Below are 22336 nucleotides of genomic sequence, written 5' to 3'. Positions count from 1 at the left end.
CTTGTAGCCACATGTGGCCTGTGGCTACTGTACTGGACAGCGCAGACATAGAACATTCCCATCATTGTGGAAAGTTCTGTTGGACGGCACCAACGTAAGCAACCACGTTTTTGGATGCACTGGATTTACCCTCCAAGAAGGGTAACAAAAATATCGTATAATACTGCTTATATGTGGAATCTAGAAAAATGGTAGAGATGAACTTATTTGCAAAGCAGAAATAGAGTCACAGATGTAAAGAACAAACTTATGGTTACCAAGGGGGGAAGAAGTGGGTGGGATGAATTGGGAGATTGGGACTGACATACATACACTTCTATGTATAAAATAGATAACTGATGAGAACCTACTGTATAGCACAGGGAACTCTACTCAACGTTCTGTGGTGACCTAAATGGGAAGAAAATCTAAAAAAGAGTGGATATAAGCTCACGTATGACTGATTCACTTTGCTGTACAGCAAGAAATTAACACAACAGTCTAAAGCAATTATACTCCAATAAAAATTTTTAAAAAAGAGTAACAAGGTCAGCAGAAGGAGGCCCTATGTGGTTGTCCTAGTCAAGCTCACTGCTGCACGTGACACTTAACTTCCCCTCCTTCAGTTTTGTTCTTTCATCTCTTGGGTCTCCTCCCACCCCTGTAACCTGCTTTGTCCCCTTAAAAGGAGGCATTTCCCTGCCTTTTGCCCTCTCCCTTTGCTCTCCTTGCCTGGATTCTTTCACTCCCACCAACACAAACCTTCAACTGTGGGCTTGACCTCTCTAGTACCAATCTCCGCTGCCTGCTGGGCACATCTCCCAGGCCCCTCAAATAGCTTCTTGCAAATCAGTGCTCTCTGTCTTAATTAATAGCCCCTCTGACTTCCTTAAGTCTTTCAGGCTAGAAGCCTTGAGTTATTTCAGTTCTCCTGCCCCTTCCCAGTAAATTTAGCCACTTCCAGGTCCTATGCATCACCACTACCACCCCCTTGTCTCCTTCTGCCCTAATTTAGACTCGCCTCCTTTCTTTTTTTAAATATTGTAGTTACAGCCTCATAGCTAGTCTCCCTGCCTCAGTGTCCTTCTCCAAACCACTGTATATACCACTGCCAAAACGCAAACCAAATGCAAGTGGATCAAATACTTTATCCTCCAAAAATCTTCAGGGGACATTTGCCTGTAGAGTGGCCTATATTCCTGAGTTTGGCAGTCAGGGTGTCCATTACTTGGCTCCAACCCTCCTTTTCTACTCAATATTTCCAAAAACAAGTCAATATTTTCACACCTTTAAGTCTTTGCTATTTTCTTAGCCTGGAATCCCTTGATCCTCTCTTGTCAAACAAAGCCATGTTTTTTTTTTTTAACAAAGCCATGTTTTGTTTTTTTCTTAAACTCAGTCCAGACACTATGTCCTCCACAAAGCCTTTCTCTTAAAACTAAGTTCCTCTGGGTTTCTACAACACTTTGCTCACAAATCTATTTTAAGGTTTATTTCCTTTTGCTCTGCATATTATGGTTGATTGTTTCCTTATATTTTAGCCCATGAATATAAACTTGAAGGCAGTAAATCATCTTATTAAATATACCTTTAATTATAAGGTATATTTTGTATACCTTATAACTCCTGGCTTAAGTATTATGTTTTATATATAGAAGGTGCTTAATAAGTAGGACACTACTTAGCTGACGCTTGAATCATGCCTTATACGTGGATGCTCTATGAATATTTGTTAATAGAAGCCAGTGTTGCAGACTTTTCTTTGTGGTCATGACAAAAAAGAATTTGATTCCTCGGGAATTCCCTGGCAATCCAGTGGTTAGGACTCCGCGCTTTCACTGCCATGGGCCCAGGTTCAATCCCTGGTCGGCATTTGAGGTGTGGCTTAGTGATGTGACAGCTCCTTTCCTACCCCTTTCCTGGTTGATCACCTAGAAATAGGGCCTAGCATTGAGAGGAAATGAGTCATGGTGGGGTGGGGGGCACACAGAAACCTTACCTTGCACTGATGCTTGCCTGCATGGTCATGAGACATATTTTCTTTTTTTTTTTTTTTTTTTTTTTTTTTTTTTTTTTTTTTTTTTGCGGTATGCGGGCCTCTCACTGTTGCGGCCTCCCCCGTTGCGGAGCACAGGCTCCGGACGCGCAGGCTCAGCGGCCATGGCTCACGGGCCCAGCCGCTCCGCGGCATATGGGATCCTCCCAGACCGGGGCACGAACCCGCATCCCCTGCATTGGCAGGCGGACTCTCAACCACTTGCGCCACCAGGGAGGCCCATGAGACATATTTTCTAAATAACTTTTTTCCCTTATTATAAAAGTAATGCATGCTTTTTGTACAAAATTTGGAAAATGCAGATAGATGCAGTGAAGAAGCCCAAAATTGCCTGAACCCTACCATGGCAGTGTGTTTTACAAGCATGGCTGCAACAGCAACTCCCATCTCATGGGCTTTCCTGCAATGTGACCTTGCTACGCTCCCATCAAGAGGTGGAGTCTTGTTACTCCACCCCCTTGAATCTGCGTGGGCTCTGTGGCTACTTTAACCAACAGAATATGGTGGTGCTGTGCCAGTTCTGCACAAAGCCCTTTTGTGGCCTAGCAGCTCACACTTCCTGCCTCTTGGAAGCCAACCACCATGTCAGCAGTGCAGCTATCTGGAGACCAGCATACCGTGAGATTTACAAAGCACATGGAGAGTTCCTGGAGGATGAGACAGTGTATGGAGATGGAGTGAGGCCAGGGAGTACTGAGACATCAGACATGTGAGTGAAGAAGCCATTTTGGAAGTGAAACCTCCAGCCCCAGACATCCCAGCTGATGCCACGTAAATCAGAGGTGAACTGGCCAGCCAGAGCTGTCCCCAAATTCCTGAGCAAAATAAAATGTTTGTAAGCCATTACATTTTGGGGTAGTTTCACAACACTACTGAGGCATCCATCACCCAAAAATAGCCAGTGTTATCTTGTTGTATTCTTTTCTTTTTTTTAACAGGTTTTTTGTTTGTTTGTTTGTTTTTGGCTGTGCCATGCAGCATGCAGTTTCCTAGTTCCCCAACCAGGGATCAAACCCTCGCCCCCTGTGGTGGAAGCATGGCGTCTCAACCACTGGACCGCCAGGTAAGTCCCTGGTTGTATTCTTTCTTTTTTTCTTTTTTTTTTTTTTTTAACATTTTTATTGGAGTATAATTGCTTTACAATGGTGTGTTAGTTTCTGCTTTATAACAAAGTGAACCAGTTATACATATACATATATCCCCATATCGCTTCCCTCCTGTGCCTCCCTCCCTCCCACCCTCCCTTTCCCACCCCTCTAGGTGGTCACAAAGCACCGAGCTGATCTCCCTGTGCTATGCGGCTGCTTCCCACTAGCTATCTATTTTACGTTTGGTAGTGTATATATGTCCATGCCACTCTCTCACTTTGTCCCAGCTTACTCTTGCCCCTCCCCGTGTCCTCAAGTCCATTCTCTAGTAGGTCTGTGTCTTCATTCCTGTCTTGCCCCTAGGTTCTTCATGCCTGGTTGTATTCTTTATAGCTTTTTCTAAACATGTATTTTTTTCTTTTTTAAAAAATTATCAAAAATACTATGTATGCATTTTTGTTAGAAATCCAAATAGCACTTAAACATAAAAAATGTAGACAGTAGAAATGCATCTTAATCACTCCCTACAAAAAAGGCAACCACTGTTAATAATTTGATCTATATTTTTCCAGGCATTTTTAAAAAACACATAACAGCATTATTCATTTAAAATATAATTCAGGGACTTCCCTGGCGGTCCAGTAGTTAGGGCTTGGCACTTTCACTGCCATGGCCCCAGGTTCAGTCCCTGGCCGGGGAACTAAGATCCCACAAGCCTCATGGCATGGCCAAAATAAAATAAAGAGTCATTAAAAATAAAATTAGGATAACTTACATATACAACTTGTATGATCTCAACTAATATATTATGAACATTTTCTCATGTCAAATATTCTTCAGAAACATGATTTTAATAGTTTTATAACATTTTCTTGTAGATATTCACTTATTTGTTTCATTCAAAAAGTATTTATTGAGCATCTAGTATAAGGCAGACACTGTTCTAAGAACTGACAGTATAGTAGTGAATAAAACAGAGAACGTCCTTGCCCTCATGGAGTTTACATCCTATTGGGAGAACAGGCAGTCAGTAAGATATATGGAATATTAGATAATGATAAGGACCAGGAAAAAAAAATAAAGCAGGGAAGGGCACCAGAGGGTAAAATTATAGAGAGGCTGTCCAGTCTCACTGAGAAGATGACTTTGATGTGCTTTTTATATGAACAATCCAATTTTTTTTTATTTGGTTGCACTGGGTTTTAGTTGTGGTAGGCAGTCTCCTTAGTTGAGGCTCATGGGCTCCTTAGTTGCAGCATGCCGGCTCCTTAGTTGTGGCATGCAAACTCTTAGTTGCAGCATGCATGTGGGATCTAGTGCCCTGACCAGGGATCGAACCCGGGCCCCCTACATTGGGAACATGGAATCTTATCCACTGCACCACCAGGAAAGTCTCTAAACAATCCAATTGTGATGGATATTTAGGTTGTTTCAGTTTTCATTTTTCCATGTTGTCTTTAAATCTGATTTTTAAAATATTTATTTATTTATTTATTTTTGGCTGTGTTGGGTCTTCCTTGCTGCACGTGGGCTTTCTCTAGTTGTGTCGAGTGGGGCTATTCTTCGTTGTGGTGTGCGGGCTTCTCATCGCGGTGGCTTCTCTTGTTGCGGAGCATGGGCTCTAGGCGCACAGGCTTCAGTAGTTGTGGCACACGGGCTCTGTAGTTGTGGCTCGTGGGCTCTAGGCGCGTGGGCTTCGGTAGTTGTGGTGCACGGGCTTAGTTGCTCTGTGGTATGTGAGATCTTCCCAGACCAGGGCTTGAACCCGTGTCCCCTGCAATGGCAGGCAGATTCTTAACCACTGCGCCACCAGGGAAGTCCCTAAATTTGATTTTTAAAGGCAATTTCCACATCACCATTCTGTCCTCTCACAGCTTATAATTCCCTGAGTCCAAGTAGATAGTCAGAGTGTGCTAACTGCTTTCAGCAGCTTATCACAATGACCCCACCCCTGCCACAGAGCAGTGTGGTGCTGGGCGGAGGGGAGTGAGAGTCACTCATGAACCCAGGCTTTCTCCTTCTGGTCATTCTGCCAACCTCTAGGCTTGAAGTCCTCAGCCAGATCCTCTGTGTGGGCTAGTAAACCAAGGAAGAAAGAGCATGCAATGTTGAACAGGAAGTTTTTGTGGGCCAGAACTAAAGATAGTATATATTACTTCCACTCAAATTCCACTGGCTAGGGCTTCCCTGGTGGCGCAGTGGTTGAGAGTCCGCCTGCCGATGCAGGGGGCACGGGTTCGTGCCCCGTTCCGGGAAAATCCCACATGCCGCGGAGCGGCTGGGCCCGTGAGCTATGGCCACTGAGCCTGCGCGTCCGGAGCCTGTGCTCTGCAACGGGAAAGGCCGCAACAGTGAGAGGCCCGTGTACCGCAAAAAAAAAAAAAAAAAAAAAAGTAAAAAAAATTCCACTGGCTAGAGCTCACTTCTGTAGCTGCACCTAGCTGCAAGGGAGGCTGGGCGATGTCTAGCTGTGTGCCCAGGAGGCAAAAACTGCTTTGAGGACAAAACAGCTTTGGTGAACATCTAGCCACCTCTGCTGCAGGGAATTAGTGACCTGTTGGAACCTGTTTACAGGTATAGAAACAAAATACTAGTCTCATAAAATCCTCATGTCTATTTCATAATAGGTATTGATTTGTTGTATTTTAATTAAGGTTTTAAACCTAATAAGCTTTATAACCTATCAGTGTTGTCACCTTCAACAAGGAAAGAGAGTACTCATATTATCTGAGCACCTGTGTGCCAAGCACTGTGGAGCCGCCTGCAATATGACCTTATTTAATTTTCTCAATTATTGTACTAGGTAGGTGTTATTAAACACATTTTGCTGATGAAGAAACAGGTCCATGAAGATTAAGTTCTTTCGGGTCACACATCCAGTACGTGGTAAATTACATAGAATTCAAACCCAGACAGTTTGATTCTAGACTTCTAGTGGTTCTCCTGCATCTCATGACCTCAGCCTCAGTTGCTACAGGAATAAATGCATGTGCTGGACCAGATGGTCTCTAAGATTTCTTCCAGCTCCAGTTCTGATTAACGTGGATCAACGAATACGTCCTGAAAAACCTGGGTCCTGGTAACCTCATTTGAAGCATAGCTCCAGAACTGTGTCCATCCCTCCTAGCTCCCACGAGGGAGATGGTGTACATTTGGAGGCAGGGGGTCACCTCTTTCCCTAGGATCTTCTCCCTATCCTGCTGCTGTCTCTGGCCTGGGCTCCGGCAAACTCCCACCCACCCCCTCCGGTGGACTCAGCATAGGAAGACCAAGCCAGCTGGTGCCTAAGTGAGAACTGTCAGAGCTTGGAATTGGTCTCCCACAGCTATGGCACAGCCGCCTTCCTGAAGAGGAGCCCCATCACCCACCCAGGACTGGCCCAGTACCAGCCAGGGAGGACTGTGGGCACACAGTTGCTGGGGCCAAGACACTCACCTTGCCCAGAACAGTTCTAGGGGCTGAGGGACACTGTCCTGACCAACCTTTTGTGTCCTTGACAAAGAATCTAGTGGGCTGTGGTCCTGGGGCCATTCTGTCCACTGATGACAGAAAATGTGTCAACAGGCCCACTTGGGGTCCTCCCCTACCTCATCCCCATGGGCCTATGAGAGAGGCCTTCCCTCCAAGCTTTCACTTCTCCTTCCCATGTTATTGACCCAACTATCTCTTCCCTCCCAGCTTCCCAATACCTGGACTCTAACTTCCTCTGGATTTTTTCCTTTCCCCAAAAAATATTTATGGAGCATCTATTAAGTGCTGGGCACTCTGCTGGCCACTGGAGACCAAAAACAGACACATGGAGCTCACGGCTGAAAAAGAAGAGAGACTGAAACAATGTGCTCTCTGTAGCTGTCTCTTTTTCTCTCCCTCCTTCCTCCTCCGTGATTCTCTGCTCTTGTTCCATGCAGCCAGCATGCTAAGAGCAGCCAGGATCTCTCACAACTGGGGAGGTGCCTGGACCGGTTCTGGCCTGGGTTGTACAGACACCCTTTCCTCCTGTCGGCGGTGTTCTTTACCTTGGGGTCATGCATTCTCACCTTGAGTGTGGAAAGGTCTGAAGGTTTAATATAAGGATGTGAGCCCGGGGCTGGTGCTAAAAGGCCAAAAAGGCCTCTGGGCCTTGGGCCTCCCTGAGACCAGCCACAGGAGTCCTCTGCACAAGACTGTCCAGACTAACCCACCCAGCTGCCTCACAGAGGGCAAAGCCTTGAAGCAATCAGTGGAAGGGTTTTTGCCTAGACCATCCTTGGTGGATATTTCCTTTGGGAGCCTGGCAGCTGGTCAAGATTGTAGGTGCTCGGTCCTGGCCACCCACCATGTGATACAACCGCTGGCATTCATAGTTAGATAAGCAAAACAATGTTTGACTAAGAGACATGATACTACCCATTCCTAGGTATGATCGGATTCTCCCTGTAAATCACGCCACACTAGGCGAGCCATTTTGTACTTACAGAGAGACCGTCACTCCTCTGGTTTCAATTCTTTGTCCTTAGTCAGTACTAGAGTCACTCTCAGAAATGGACCCATGAGGAAAGCTTCTACTCATCTTCCAGAAAATCTCTGTTGACAACTTTGTCTATTAGATAATAGTCCACACAGTAAATCCCTTTCAGAATTTGCTACTGGGAAAATTCTCTGCTTCTCAATGGGGATTCTGGAACACATGGTGTCTCCACTCTTATTCTTAAGCTCAGGCACTGTAAGTACATTTGTCTCCGTCTATTTCCAGTGTCCTCCATAAGATTTTGGGTCTTTCCTTTTGACTGTTTAAAATATATTTAATATTTTTAACAAAAAACTTCCATAAATCTTGTTTGCATAAGAGGAATAGGCTGAGTATAATGAAAACATCGTTCTGGTTTGATGAATAATTCAACTACTCCAGAGCTCCGTGAAGGCAGGAGGTGTTGGGTGTGGGTGTGCCCGTGTGCATGGGGAGGGTGTTGGCTACCCTCCGCCGTGCTCTTCAGACACCAAGCCTCCTCCTGAGCCCTGGGATCCTACTCCTGGGGCACAGCAGTGGTGCGTGGGAGTGTCTTTTGTGGCCCCACTCCCCCTCTCAAATTGAGGTTGAAAGAAAGCCACTCCCTGTGGGAACTGGAATGCTCAGCAGAATTCTCAATGCCGAGATCTCATTACAGTGAGACATCACATCATGATTTCCCTGGCTGCAAAGCCTGGAGACTTTCGGAGTCAGAGGCTGTAGGGTGTTCATGGGGAGTGGTCAAACTGGGATACTTTGGAGAATGAAAGAGGCACAATTAATGTTATAATGTGCAAAGCATGACATGTCCTTTAGGGCCGGCCGTTGCCCCGGTTGCCTGGGTATGGTCTCTGAGTCTGACCCTCCTTCAGTTAAGGATCTGTGGGTCTCCCAATCTTCCCCAGAAATAGATCCAGTTCTTTGGGGACTTCATCTAACTGTCCGGAGGCCACCTGTATTTTTTCCCACTCACTCCCAGGAGGCATAAGGCACATTGTGCAAATTCAACACAAATGTAAGAAGTACAAGTCCCTCTCTTTGTTCATGTGTACGGAGATAAATTTAGGGACCTCTCCTCCCTCACCTCTTCTTATTTCTTTTATCTCTAGTGGTCTCCATACCTCCTTATTTTTGTCTCCTCCTCTTCAGAGTGGAGGGAGAGGTAGGGGTGGGGCTACAGATAGCCCAAACCTTGCTGGAGTGGGTGTGGAGTGGAAGTGAGCACGGATTAGGCCCAGGTTTGGGTAGATCTAGAGGTGGGAGGAAGCAGCCTTTTATCTGGAATCCATCACATTGCAGGGAGCAGTCTATTTCAGATAATATCTCCTGCCTGGGGCACAGGCCCCTTGGTTGAGGCTGTGATATGCTGTCCATAGCCACTGTTTCTCCAGGGGCCACAGATGGGGGTCCCCCTGGATGGGGGAGAGGAGAGAAAGGAGGAGTGAGTGGAAAAGGCATCTCAGTTCTGAAGAAGAGGCTCCTGGGTGCAGCATCAGACAGGATGCAAAGCCAGACCTGGGACCAGCCTGGGCCCTGTGAAGGAGGCCTCTACAGCTGCATCAGAATCTCTGGACGCATGACTGGCTCAGGGTTTCTCACTTTTGTTTTTCTCTTGGCCTTTAGTAAACTCCCTTTTGGGTATGTTGGCTTGTCCCAGCTGAGAGGCAGCTGTGGAAAGAGAAAACTGAACTTGGAGACAGAAGACCTGGGTTAGAATTGTAGCCCTACCACTTTCTTGAGCAAATCAGTTCACCCTTGCTTTCTTCGTCTGTAAAACAGAAGCAATAATGTTACGCAAAAGCTGGGTTCGCCTCCTGGTGGGTGTCGAGCCAAAAGATGCACCCAAGCCAAAGAGCAGGAGAGGAGAAGGATTTATTACTCGCAGCAGGTAAGGAGAACACCGGGATCTTTCCCAAAGCAGTTTCTCCCCAAACAGCAAAACTGGGGGCGTTTTAAGCTAAGTGTAGATGTATATTCATAAAGGGGCCTGGGCGGTCTACAGAGTCCAAGCTTTAGTTGATTGAAGTCACAAGGGTCAGAAAAGGTCAACATCATCATCCCTTAGGTTCCAGTTGATCTGGTGGTTGAGCCCTTCAGGCTAATGTTTACCGTGGTAACAGAACTGGGAGTCTTGACAACCGATATTACCTTTGCTATTTTTACTTCTCTTGCCTGAAAACAGTTGTTTGTTTCTGCATTCTTTTGTTCCCTTAAGATCATTAGTTTTTTTTTTTTTTTTTTTTTTTTTTTGTGGTACGCGGGCCTCTCACTGTTGTGGCCTCTGCCGCTGCGGAGCACAGGCTGTGGACGCACAGGCTCAGCGGCCATGGCTCACGGGCTCAGGCGCTCTGTGGCATGTGGGATCTTCCCGGACTGGGGCGTGAACCCATGTCCCCTGCATCGGCAGGCGGACTCTCAACCACTGCGCCACCAGGGAAGCCCGATCATTAGTTTTTAACGATCAAGGGCCAGCATTGTGCCCAGGCTTAGATCACAAAATGGCTTAGGCCAAAAAATGGCTTCTTTTATGTCCAGAAAGCCAGGCTTGCTTGGTTTTCTTTCTCCAGGGATCCCCTACCTTACCTGCTTATAGTAACATCCATCACAGTGTCATAGAAAGCACTGGCTTAGGAATTTGATGGGCAAATACCTCACTCAGGGCAGGTGCTCAGCCAAGACATCTTTAGTTGATTTGAGTTGTTCCTAGAGGAATAAGAGATAGGGGTCTGAGCTTTGTCTGCCCTTGGCTTAGAATTCTAAAAAGGAAACAGGGAGCCCCATGGCCTGGGTGGTGATGGTGGCTGGAATCATAAGGGAACCATCTTTGAAAGTATGACTTGAGGGTGGGCTACCACAGGATCAGACACTGCATGGGGACTTCCCTCTAAATGGGAACCATGTGGCCTACCTCCACCATCTTGTTGGGGAGCCCACACCTCAGTGTAACACTGAGGGCCTTGGCCAAGCAATGAGGAGGGGGTTAGTGCCCTGGGACCTCCGTTCCAGGTCCTGGACCTGCCACCCCTAGAATCTGATTGCAGTCTGGCCCTGTGTGCTGTGTGTCTCTCTTCCAGGAGCCACATCCCACCCTCAGGGGCCAGAGGGAGGGGAGGAGGTTTGTCAAAGTTCAACACACTTAGGAATGTTGATCAGGCAAGTCTCCCATTAGGGGAATAAATTTCTGTGTCTTAAAGAAAAGGCTTAAAATGCTATATCTGATTTTGAGGAGGCTCTGAGAAACATTCCTACCTAGCCAAGATACCCAGAATGTAGCTGGACCCAAATGAAATGTGGTCAGTGGGTCACAAGACAGATGACCGACCCATCTTTCTATCCTATGACAATCTCCCAAACCAGAGTCACCATCACAGCCACTGCCCAATTCCCTGCATCTGTGCAAAAGCCTCTACTAAAACCCTCATGCCTGCCAGCACCACCCACCCCAGCCGTCCCCAGAACACCATCCTCGTGTGCCCAAACCACCAAAACCATCTGAGTTAACTCAAAGGCTGCAACGGTGTACTAGGTTACATGTGAGATATTCCAAGGTCCCCACGCTGCAGTGGGGGAGAGAAGGGGGTAAAGCAGAAGTCCAGACGTGTGTGGAAGGACCACCATGGAGCTCTCATGCAGTGGACACTGGTGTGCTCACACAAGGGAAAGTGAGCCATGGGACTGGCCTGGGGGCCACCAGGTCCTTCTGTTAGTAAGTCCACATTACCTAATGGCACCTTGGGACTCTGAGCAATCGGGTGACACTGTTGGAGAAACCCAAAGAAAGGCCCTTAGGACCTTGTCATATTGTGGAAGAGATGGAGTGGACACCCACGTAGTTAACAGAGCCACAGCAAGAACAAGGCAAGGACCACTGTGGGAGAGGGTTGGGGTCTTTGGAGGTAGTGGATAGAGACCGGTGAGGTTGGCTAGAGAAGCATTTCGAGAAGTGTAGGCTCTTAAGCAGCAATTTGAGGAAGAAGGAACATGACATGTTGGAGAGGGGAAGGCAACTTATAAAAAGCGGAAGCCAGCAGTTTTGTGGAAATTGCAGCAGTAACAGTATTTGTACCAGCATGTATATTATCCACAAGCACTTTCATCTCACATTGTCTCAGCTCATCCTCCCAACAGTCCTGTGAGGGGAGCATCCTTGTCATCACATCCAGGTGAGAGAGGCCTTGAAGATAGTTGGAACTTCTAGAGGAGGAGACATGGAGGAAGGGCCTCCAGGCAGAGGGAACTACATGAGCAAAGGCATAGAGATGGGGAAGGACTGACTGTGTGGATGGAGAGATTAGTGCAGGGTTTCCACATGCAGAGTGAAGTCTGAGAACTATTCATCAGCTGATGGACCATTCATCATTTTTGGCCGTTATGAATGATGCTGCTATGAACACTTGTGTACACATTTTGGTGTGAACATATGCTTTCATTTCTCTTGGGTATATACCTAGGAGTGGAACCACTGGATCATGTGCTAATTCTATGATTAACCATTTGAGGAACTGCTAGATTGTTTCCAAAGCAGCTGCACCATTTTACATTTTCTACGGGATTTCTTGCCCTCCAGCTTCTAATTGGATTTGACCAATGGGAGGCACATTACATTACAGACATCAGAGGGTAGAGCAGAGTGAGGATGAGGTATTTATTTTCTGCAGGATTGCCATAACCCAGCTGCATCTCACTACTGAAGGCCAGAGCTCTTGTCAATGATCCACCAAGAGTCACTGGTGGGTCTCCACCAAGGGCTCCAGGCTCCTCTGCTGATGTCTCTGTCCCTTGGCTTTTTAAAATATTGTGGTAAAATATACACAATATAAAGCTCACCATTTTAATCTTTTTTTTTTTTTTTTTTTGGCCACACCGTGCAGCTTGCAGGATCTTAGTTCCCCAACCAGGGATCCAACCTGGGCCCCCTGCAGTGCAAGCAAGGAGTCCTAACCACTGGACCGCCAGGGAATTTCCCACATTTTAATCATTTTTAAGTGTACAGTTGAGTGGCATTAAGTGCGTTCACATTGTTGTGTAGCCATCACCCTCATCCATCTCCAGAGCTTTTGCATCTATCTGAACTGAAGCTCCACACTCGTTAATCGATGCCCCTCTCCTCTCTCAGCCTTGAGTGGGCAGGGCTCCCCTGCGTGGCTACCCTGGAGCACTGCACCGTGCCTTGTGGTTCCACTAACTCCTGCCCACACACCTTTGTAAATCTCTCTTAAACTATCTTCAATTTACTCAACTTGAGTGTCCCATTTATCTCCCGCCACACCTGGTACAACAACTCTCTGAGGCAGTGCCTAAAATTATCATCACCATTGTACAAATGAGAAAACCAAGGCGGGGGAGGCTGAATAACTTTCCCAAGGTCCTCACCTAGTAAGGGGAGAACTAGGATTTCGACTCAGCAATCTGGCTCCAAGACAGTTGAGATAAAAGCAAAGGCTACTGGGCTTCCCTGGTGGCACAGTGGTTGTGAGTCCGCCTGCCGATGCAGGGGATGCGGGTTCGTGTCCCAGTACGGGAAGATCTCACATGCCGCAGAGTGGCTGGGCCCGTGAGCCATGGCCGCTGAGCCTGCGCGTCCGGAGCCTGTGCTCCGCAACGGGAGAGGCCACAACAGTGAGAGGCCTGCGTACCACAAAAAAAAAAAAAAAAAAAAAGACCTGGGTCAAGTCTCAGCTGTGCCCCTGCCAGCTCTGTGACCGGGCGAGGCAGCCTCACTCTCTGTCCCTCAGTGTGCTCATCTGTTAGATGGGGATAGTGACTGCTCTCGCCTCCCTGGGATGTGGGGGAGATTAAGTGAGCCCTACAGCCAAGAGTGCCCAGGACAGCGCCTGGCTCAGTAAATGCCCTTCCCCCCGCTTCCTCCCCTCCAGGCTCCGTCCTCCCTTCCCTTCTTTATCTCCTCCTCCATTTCTTGTGTGGACTCTTAAAGGCAAAATCAGATCGGCAGCTTGGGAGGAGGGCATAGCTGAGCCCACCTTGATGGCACCAGGCTCACGGACCACATGACCCCCAAATGCCCCTCGGTCAGAGCACCAGCCCCGAGCTGATTGGGAAGGCTGCCCAGGGGTCTGCTCTCCCTGCCTGAGTGAGAGCCGGGTGGCCCTGGCCTGGGAGGCTGGGGCGGGCTGCTGACTGTCCCCCAACCTGGGCCCAGGGGTCATCTGCAGCAATGGGCACACGTGGAGGCAGCAGAGACGCTTCTGCCTGGCAACGCTTCGGGAGCTAGGCCTAGGCAAGCTGGCACTGGAGCTGCAGTTGCAGGGAGAGGTGGCAGAGCTGGCCGAGGCCTTCCACCAGGAGCAGAGTAAGGAGCGGCTGGGGCAAGCCCACCCTGATCCCTCTACAACAAACACGCACACTCCTGCAAGGAGGCTGAGCCCTCGGGTGTGTGTGTGTGTGTGTGTGTGTGTGTGTGTGTGTAAAGGGGTGGACCCTTTGCGGGTCCAGTAGGGGATTTGTGCTACATCAGTAAATCAAGAGTTTCTGTAAGGTGGGCAAGTGGGCAGACAGAGGCCCAGGAACGTCCAGTCCATTGAGAAGCCTGAAGCCCTTCTCTACAGGTGGGAAAATGTCCTCCCTCAACATCTCAAGCCTTTTACACCACAGACCCTTTGCACATGCTGTTCCCCCTCTGGAATGTCCTAATCCACTCCCCTTCCCTCCCTGTGAGAAACCACTGCTCCTTTCAGACCTGGCTGACATCACCTGCCTAAGAAGCCCTCCCCAAATCCCAGGTACAGCTGGTCCCTGCATCCTTTGTTCCCAGTTGGGACATACCTGCCCCATGTTCTAGTGTGTTTAAATGGGTCTGTCTCCCACACCTCTCCCTGCAAACCCAGCGCCTGTCACCAAGCCTGGCTCATAGAAGTTGCTCCGTAAGCATTTGCTGAGTGAATGACTGAAGACTGGGAATGAATGAGTGATGCAATGAGTGACCTTATACAGACTGGATGAATGCTCAGGGCAGTGCTCTTTTCGCCTCCTCACCCTGAGCCCTGCCCCTCTGCTCTCAGGTAGACCCTTTGGCCCTCGGGTACACATTGTCACGTCCACGGCCAGAGTCATTGGGGCCCTCGTGTTTGGTCGCCGCTTCCTCTGGAGGATCCCTTCTTCTGGGAACTGATTCAAGCCATCGACTTTGGCCTGGCCTTTGTCAGCACCATTTGGCGCAGGGTAAGCTGGCCCTCGGGGAGGCAGGTGTGCCGACCATTGGACATCTGGGGGCCCAGGGCAGGCAGGGGCCTCAGCCAGGGCATAGCAGGGAGGGTGTCAGGTAGGCAGAAGGAAGGCCATGGGGCCTGATTCTGGGTTCCTCAGGCAGCCTCTGCTCAGCAAAATGACGATTCACAGCGTCAAAGTTCCTTTATTGTGGTTGAGCATGGAAGTGTGGGCAGGAAGTAAGAGACAGGTTAAACCCCCTTAAATACAGCTATCTGGGCCTGCGACATCCTAGCTGAGCCCTGGGTCCAGTCTCTGCTACTACTGCTTTCGTTACTGTCTAGATTACTCTGGGAGTGTGGAGAGTTTCCAGATGACGAGCGGTCCTGGGATGCCCATGTCAGAGGTTCCAGACCACTACGGTGCCCCCAGCACCATTCTGAGCTGCCCTGACTCAGGGTCAGCACCTGAGCAGCCCCTGGGTGGGCCTCTTCCCCCACAGCTGTATGATCTGTTCCCCTGGGCCTTCCGCCGCCTCCCAGGCCCCCACCAGAAGATGTTTAGGTACCAGAAGGCTGTGCGAGGCTATTTTTTCCCGTGAGATCAGCAGACACAAACTTAGGACACCTGAGGCCCCCAAGGACTTCATCAGCTGCTACCAGGCCCAGATCACGAAGGTGGGCCTGAAACAGCTGCAGACGGAGGGAGGGAGGGATGGAGGGGGCTGTCTTCCCAGCTGCATCTCATTTCAAGGCCACGGCCTCAGTTCCTCACCCTGGCCTCAGTTTTTCAGAGCATGCTGAAGCAGCAGCCATTTGGGTTTTTCCCTCCCTATCTTTTCCCAGGCCAGCGCTGGCTCCTGCAGACATGGGTAGGGTGGGAAGCAGGGGACCTGGCTGATGTCAGGGCAGTTCCCCCCTCAAAAGTCAGTGCAGTCCTGGGACTCAGGCCCTTCTGACCCCAGAGGAGTTCTGGTCCCACAAGTTTGGGGACAGGCCAGGCCTCAGTCAGGGAGATGCCAGGGCTCTGTGAGAGGAGAGCTTCAGACTCGGAGCTGCTCTCCCCACCGCTCATCCCCCACCCACCAGGCCACGGACGACCCTGTCTCCACATTCAATGAAGAAAACCTGATCCAGGTAGTGGTCGACCTGTTTCTGGGAGGCACCAACACCACGGCCACTACCCTGTGCTGGGCACTCATCTACATGGTCCAGCATGGAGCCATCCAGGGTAAGGGGGCCATGGTTACACCCTGCTGACTGCCCCATGCCCATTACCCCTGCTGTGGGCTTCTGGGCTGAAGGAACCTGTCCCCATCACTGTCTTTGGTCTGCGGCCCCAGGGGTGGGTCCTGCTCTCACTGCTGTGGTGTAGGAGGTGTTCATGGCTTTGAATCAGATGGAGGGGCTGGGGGGTGGGGACTTCTAGTCCCACCCTGCTACTTACTGAGTGATCCAGGGTAAGTAATTCAACCACTTAGGAACAGTGTGAAATGAGGCAACATTATTTCACCCATTCAGTAATGATCCAGCACCTACTAAGTGCCAGGCCCTGTGTCAATGTCCACTCAAGATCACAAAGGAAAAAAAGGTGGCTAGAGTTCTCTCAGGGACAAACTGGCCATGACCTCAGTTCAAATCCTGGTTCCACTAGTTTTGTGACCTTCAGAAAAGTACCTGTCCTGTCACAGCCTGTTTTCTTGTCTGTAAAGTGGAGACAACTGTTCCTCCCCCATAGGACTCTTTGTATATAGAACACTTGGCACACAGTGGGTGCTCAAATCTGGGTCCTAGCCCTTCCCTCAAGTCCCCCTTGGAGGAGCAAATCCTGAAAATTCTTGTTCACAGGCTCTGGCTCAGAGAGGGACTGCCACTGTTGGGACCAGGGGTGGCTGAGTGGGGTAGGGCAACCTAGGGGTGGTGAACCTTGGCGACTGTCTCTGGGTGGGGATGAGGACGGTGGGGCGTGGTGGGGAGGTCGGGCTGTAGCCCTTCCCGGGACCCACGCGGAGCCGCCTGAAGAGAGGGTGCAGCGGGAGCTGGATGCGGTGCTGGGCACCTCCCGGGCCATCCACTACTAGGACCGCGAGCTACTGCCCTACACCCACGCCGTCCATGAGGTGCAGCGCCTCAGCAGTGTTGAGACCGCAGGTGACTTGCGCCAGTGCGTGACCTCCACCCGTGTGCACGGCCACCCCGTGCCCAAGGTAGGTGGCCCCAGTGTGACCTCATGCCTGATCCAGTGCCTGCAGAAAGCACCCTTCACTGGGCTGCCTGCCCAGCTCAGCCACCTGCTACAGCTTCTGCCTGTCTGCCAACTCTCAGTCAATCATCCGTCCATCCATCCATTCATCTCTATCTATGGCATTCCAGATGGAGAGTTATGATTGTGAAAGAATACGCTCAATTAGGGATATTTTTAAATGTTCTGTATTGTTCAGAAGTAACCCCTGCAGACATTTTAATGCACCACTTTCCAATCTTTTTTGTCCACATATATTTTACATAGCTGTGATTATGCTGAATATATAACTCTGAATCCTTCATTTCACTTAACATATCATTCTGATTCTTCTACGTTACTGGTTCCCAAACTTCTAGGTACACCAGAATCACATGCAGGGCTTGCTAAAATGTACATTGCTGGGAGCCATTCCCAGAGTATTGGGGGTGAGGCCTGAGAATCTGCCTTTCTAACAGGTTCCCAAGTGGTGTGGATGCTTTGGGTCCCGGGACCACATTTTGAAAACCACAGTTCCACGTCACTCTAAATGGCTGCATGATGTTCCACCAAATGTATGTTTTGTAATTCTTAACACTTATTGGTCAACATTTAGCCTATTTGCAATTTATGTGCCTTAGGCTTGGTCTGCATTTTGTGTTATATCCTTAGAACTGATTTCTAGTAGAAATGCCTGTCTCATTTCTTTCATTTTATAACTTGGTTAAGAGAACAAGTACTGAATAAGGAGAGATAGAGGAATAAAGTTAAATCAAACTGTTTAGGTCAAGAACAGCCACTGTATATGTACATAAAACTTTAGTCTGAGCTTCCCTGGATCAAGTCAAAAAAGGAAATCCCAATTAAGTATGACTCTCATTATGTCATAAAAGGAAGCATGCCTGTATCAGGAAAACTTTGGCTTATCACCCTTCAAGAAGTTATTATGAAGATCATCAATCATAATACCTTTTTGAGGGCCAGTGGACAATGTATTGGGTGGTGCCTTCAGTAGGAGTTTAAAGATACAGAAATATTCTTTCATATGGTAGCTTCTTCTTATCTTCAACCCATTTTAAATCATGAAAGTTTAACATGAATACATTTCTGCATGGAGTTAAAAAATAGAGTTCAGGTTTGTAGCTCTCTGGTGATTCAGCTTGAAACAGGTTTCTGTGCAGGTTTCTGACATGAACTGGATCATAACATAATAATTCCTGCTCTTTGCCAAGCCTTACTGTGTGCTAAGGGCTTTGAGTCCACTATAGCATCCAGTCCTCACAATGACTGACTGCCATGCAGATCCTAGATAAAAGATATTTATTGAATTAGCTGTCTATCTCTCTTGCTCTGTAATAAATTACCCCCAAACTTAGCAACTTACAAAACAGCACTTCTGTGGGCTAGGGACCTGGGTTTCTGTGGGTCAGGGATCTAGGTGCAGCTTAGCTGGATGCCTCTGCTTCAAGGTCTCTCATGATGTTATGATGAAGTTGTTGGCTGGGGCTGCAGTCTTAACTGAAGGCTCCATGGGGAGGTGCCACTGTAAGAGCACTTGCATTGCTATCTTCAGGATTCAGTTTCTTCTGGGCTGTTGGCCGGAGGCCACCCTCACTTCCTTAACATTGGGCCTCTACATAGGGCAGCTCAAAACATAGTGGCTGACCTCCATTAGAGAGAGCAAGTGAGAAGACAGAGGCTACAGTCTTTTTGTACCCTAGTCTCAGATGCGGTACCCATCACTTTTGCCATATATTCCATTTGCTAGAAGTGACTCACTAGAGCCAGCTCACCCTCAAGGGGAGATGGTTTGTTTTTTTTTTTTTTTTTTTTTTGCGGTACGCGGGCCTCTCACTGTTGTGGCCTCTTCCCGTTGCATGGCTCACGGGCCCAGCCGCTCCGCGGCATATGGGATCCTCCCAGACCGGGGCACGAACCCGTATCCCCTGCATCGGCAGGCGGACTCTCAACCACTGCGCCACCAGGGAGGCCCAGGGGGGGAGATGGTTTTACAGGGAGTGAACGCCAGGCATCAAGAATCATTTTGGGAGTGCGGTGTCATTTTAAAGGAAATGTAGCACAAGTGTGTAGGTGGCAAGGTTGCCATTTTAATGAAGATGAAACAGAGTCACTCGTCTTGGTGCCCTATGCACGGAGGTCCGCTGTGTAAGACTTTCCTCAGAAAGGGACTTTGGCTCAGCACTGATGCTCCAGCCTGTGCCTGGTGGAAACCTCAGTGGTACAGGGTGGTCCACCATGAAAACAATGGGGATAGAAGGTATGGGGGCCCAATTTTTTCCATCATGAGAATCTTTGTTCCACTCTTACAACCATGGTTCAGGGCAGACTTGACAGCAAGGGCCCTGCCAGGATGTGATGATTAAATTCTTATTAATTTCATCAGACTAGAGATTCCTGTCTCCATGCATTTTTTTCTTCATAATAACCCTGTCTTTTAGATGCTAGTGCTACTGTTATTCTTTTTTCTTTTTTTTAACAGACAGCTTAAGAGAGCTCAAGTAACTGCCCCAAACACACAGTAAGGTACTTAACTGAGTTTCAAATTCATGTCCCTCTGATTCCAAAGTTTTTGCTCTACCATACTCCCTGCCGTTCATATTGCTCCAAAAATGCCTCCTTAGGAAGGTAAATGAATCAGCATGTTGGAAGGAGGTGTTTTGCATTGTCTATTGGTCTGCCAGATTGGCAAATACTGAACAGTCCTTGGCAGTATTTGGCCATCAAGTTCAGTGGTTAGACAAATGTCTCCTTAATTGTGAGGATAGGACCATGTCATCAACTCATTTTGCTGTTATCCTGGTAGGAGCCCCCAAGCCCTGGTTGTCCAAGAGTTGTTCCAAATTAGGTCAAGTTTACAAGGAGGGAACTAAGGTTCAGCTCTGTTTTATGTCATTTGGGATTAGAAATTTCCTTATTAATAGCCCATTCCTGCCAATTTGATTCTAGGAGGTGTTCTGTGATAAGAGCTCCAGGGAACCATTAACAGCCTAGAATCAATACTGAGCTTTTCCAACTTGGGCGAGAGATGTCTCCTGAAAGTAGAATCAAAGCTTGACAGTAGATCAATAAATGTTACAGATATTCCTAAATGGTTCTTAACCATTCCATTAGTCGAGTGACAGCGACAACAGCAATGGTCCCTAATACAGAGGTGGCACTTCAAGCCTGTCTCTCTTCACACATTCTATTTGATTGTAAGCTCCAAGCTGCCATTTACTGGGAAGAAGTTGGGATAGAATCCCCAGGAGGTATCCAGCAGGCAGATGGCTCTATAATTTGGAGGAGAGGGAGGGTTGCCCTTGTTGTGTGCTGGGTGGGCTGAGCCTGTCCCACGGTCTGAGCCTGTCCCACGAATTAATATAAGTTAATCACTTTGCAAGGAGTCCAGAACATTACCCAGAACAGGATATAAATAATTCTGGAGGGAAAAGAGCATCTTGCCAGGAGCCTCTACATCTGAAGGTGATTATTAAGAACTGTTGTAATGCAGAGGTTACTTCATCCCTGGTAGTGAAAATGGAGGGAAATTCCCGGGACTATAACTAGGAAACAAATAGCTCACTCAGGCAGCAGCAAGAACATGTGCTTCCCAATCCCTCTGATTAAAGCCACGGAGTAAAGAGGTCTGGGTGCCTGTCAGTCTGGATGGCTAAGGTCAGGCACCTCCCTTAAGGCTTCAGTGGAGCAACTAAAAAAAAAAAAAGAAGAAGAAGAAAAAATAAAAGTGCCTTCTGAAAGTATTTACATTGTCTGAACTTCTGCATTCTTCACTGACTTCTCTTTGGTGTGCAGGCTTCAAAGTGCTGAGTTTTTAATTTTTAATTTCAAGATGCCTTTGTCAAAACTGAGAATCCTGTAGCCAGTTCTCTAGTCCCCACAGGGGTGACCAGTTTAATTCTCTGGTGTTGGTTAATGAGCCACAGGATATGAGGCCTTCCTCAGAACACCTGGAGCTGCACCTCCCAGGTCCCGGGTCCATAGCCAACCCCATCCTGGTTCCACTTTGGCTTCCTGGTCAGCCCAGGGCCCACGTGATAAGGAGCTGAAGTCACCAACAGGAGCCTTCGGCTCCTTTCTGCTCCCATCTGTTCAGTCTGATTCTCTTTCCAGTTATTCACTTCTTTGAGGTAGAGTGAGGGCTCGGGTTAGCTTAGGGTTAGAGGTCACGCTCTCCTCTCCCTAGTCCTAAGGATTGAAGTTTTCTGTCTCTTCTTCTCTCTGCCTTGTTACTCAGTCTTTCTTTCACTTTGTCTGCCATTCCATTTCTCCTCTCTCTCTCTCTCTCACACACACACACTTACACACACACACACACACACACACACACACACCCCGCCAGTATTCATTGCCCTGTGCAGAACTTGGCCCCCTCCATTCATGCCCAGTAGCCACTGGCCCTCTTCCTAGGAGGCAGAAGCTGAGTCTCTAGCCTGGGCCAGGAGTCTTTAGGATGGAGGTGGGTGCCCCTTAGCCAGGAGAGCATAATGCCCAACAACTTCACTGATGTGAAGGCCTGTATGCTGAATCTCTTTGAGGCCCCCTGGTCCCAGGCAACTCTCCTCTGCACACCAAGTGTTCTCTGAGCTCATATCAGCCCAGCATCAGGGCTGGGTGCTGGGCCAGCTGAGCTCCCTGAGCCATACCAGCTCCTCTCTGCAGGGCACCATCATCTTGCCCAACCTGGCCTCTTTGCTCTGTGGCCCTGAGTGTTGGGAGACCCCCCAACAATTCAACCCTGGCCACTTCCTGGACAAGGATGGAAACTTCCTGGTCAATGAGGTCTTCCTGCCATTCTCTGTAGGTACTGGACACAGCACTGTGTCATGGGTGGTGGGTGTGACGGGACAGGCACAGGGACAGCTGCCACCCTCTGACCTTTCCTTCTACTTCCAGGGCATCGGTGCGTCTAGGGGACCAGTTGGCTCGGATGGAGCTCTTCCTGATGTTTGCCACCCTCCTTAGGACCTTTTGGTTCCAACTGCCAGAGGGGAGCCCAGGGCTCAGGCTGGAGTACATCTCTGGGGGCACTTGGCAGCCCCGGCCCCAGAAGATCTGTGCCGTGCCCCGTCTGAACTGCCCCAACCCAGGTCCTGGAGAGGAGGGCGTGTAGCCAATGGCAGGGGGCGGGGGCGGTCTGGAGACTTGTCCCCCACAAAGACCTTCCTTAGTCTCTTTCGGCTCCTGAAAAGTTGAAGAAGAACAGAGGTTCACCAACTCAGCTGCCTGTGGTTCCCCCTAACACAGGTTCTGTTAAGTGACATTGGAGAGTAGACGTATTAAGGACTCTACAAAGGTGGCTCAGTTTTGGTAGCTCAGTTCTTA

At 48.7% G+C, this 22336-nt stretch overlaps 1 protein-coding gene across 1 annotated transcript; it reads left to right on the top strand.

Moving 5' to 3' along the window:
* Positions 1 to 15146: 15146 nt before the first annotated feature.
* Positions 15147 to 22124, top strand: LOC132490507 (cytochrome P450 2J5-like). The gene is given in 7 exon segments (XM_060098839.1): positions 15147 to 15362; positions 15364 to 15450; positions 15862 to 16003; positions 16795 to 16979; positions 21674 to 21815; positions 21908 to 21919; positions 21922 to 22124. Coding segments are annotated over 7 exon segments (987 nt in total).
* The last annotated feature ends 212 nt before the right edge of the window (positions 22125 to 22336 follow it).

This window comes from Mesoplodon densirostris, chromosome 5 (assembly GCF_025265405.1).
Source record: "Mesoplodon densirostris isolate mMesDen1 chromosome 5, mMesDen1 primary haplotype, whole genome shotgun sequence".
Taxonomy (NCBI): domain Eukaryota; kingdom Metazoa; phylum Chordata; class Mammalia; order Artiodactyla; family Ziphiidae; genus Mesoplodon; species Mesoplodon densirostris.
This window is presented reverse-complemented; position numbering and strand designations above follow the sequence as displayed.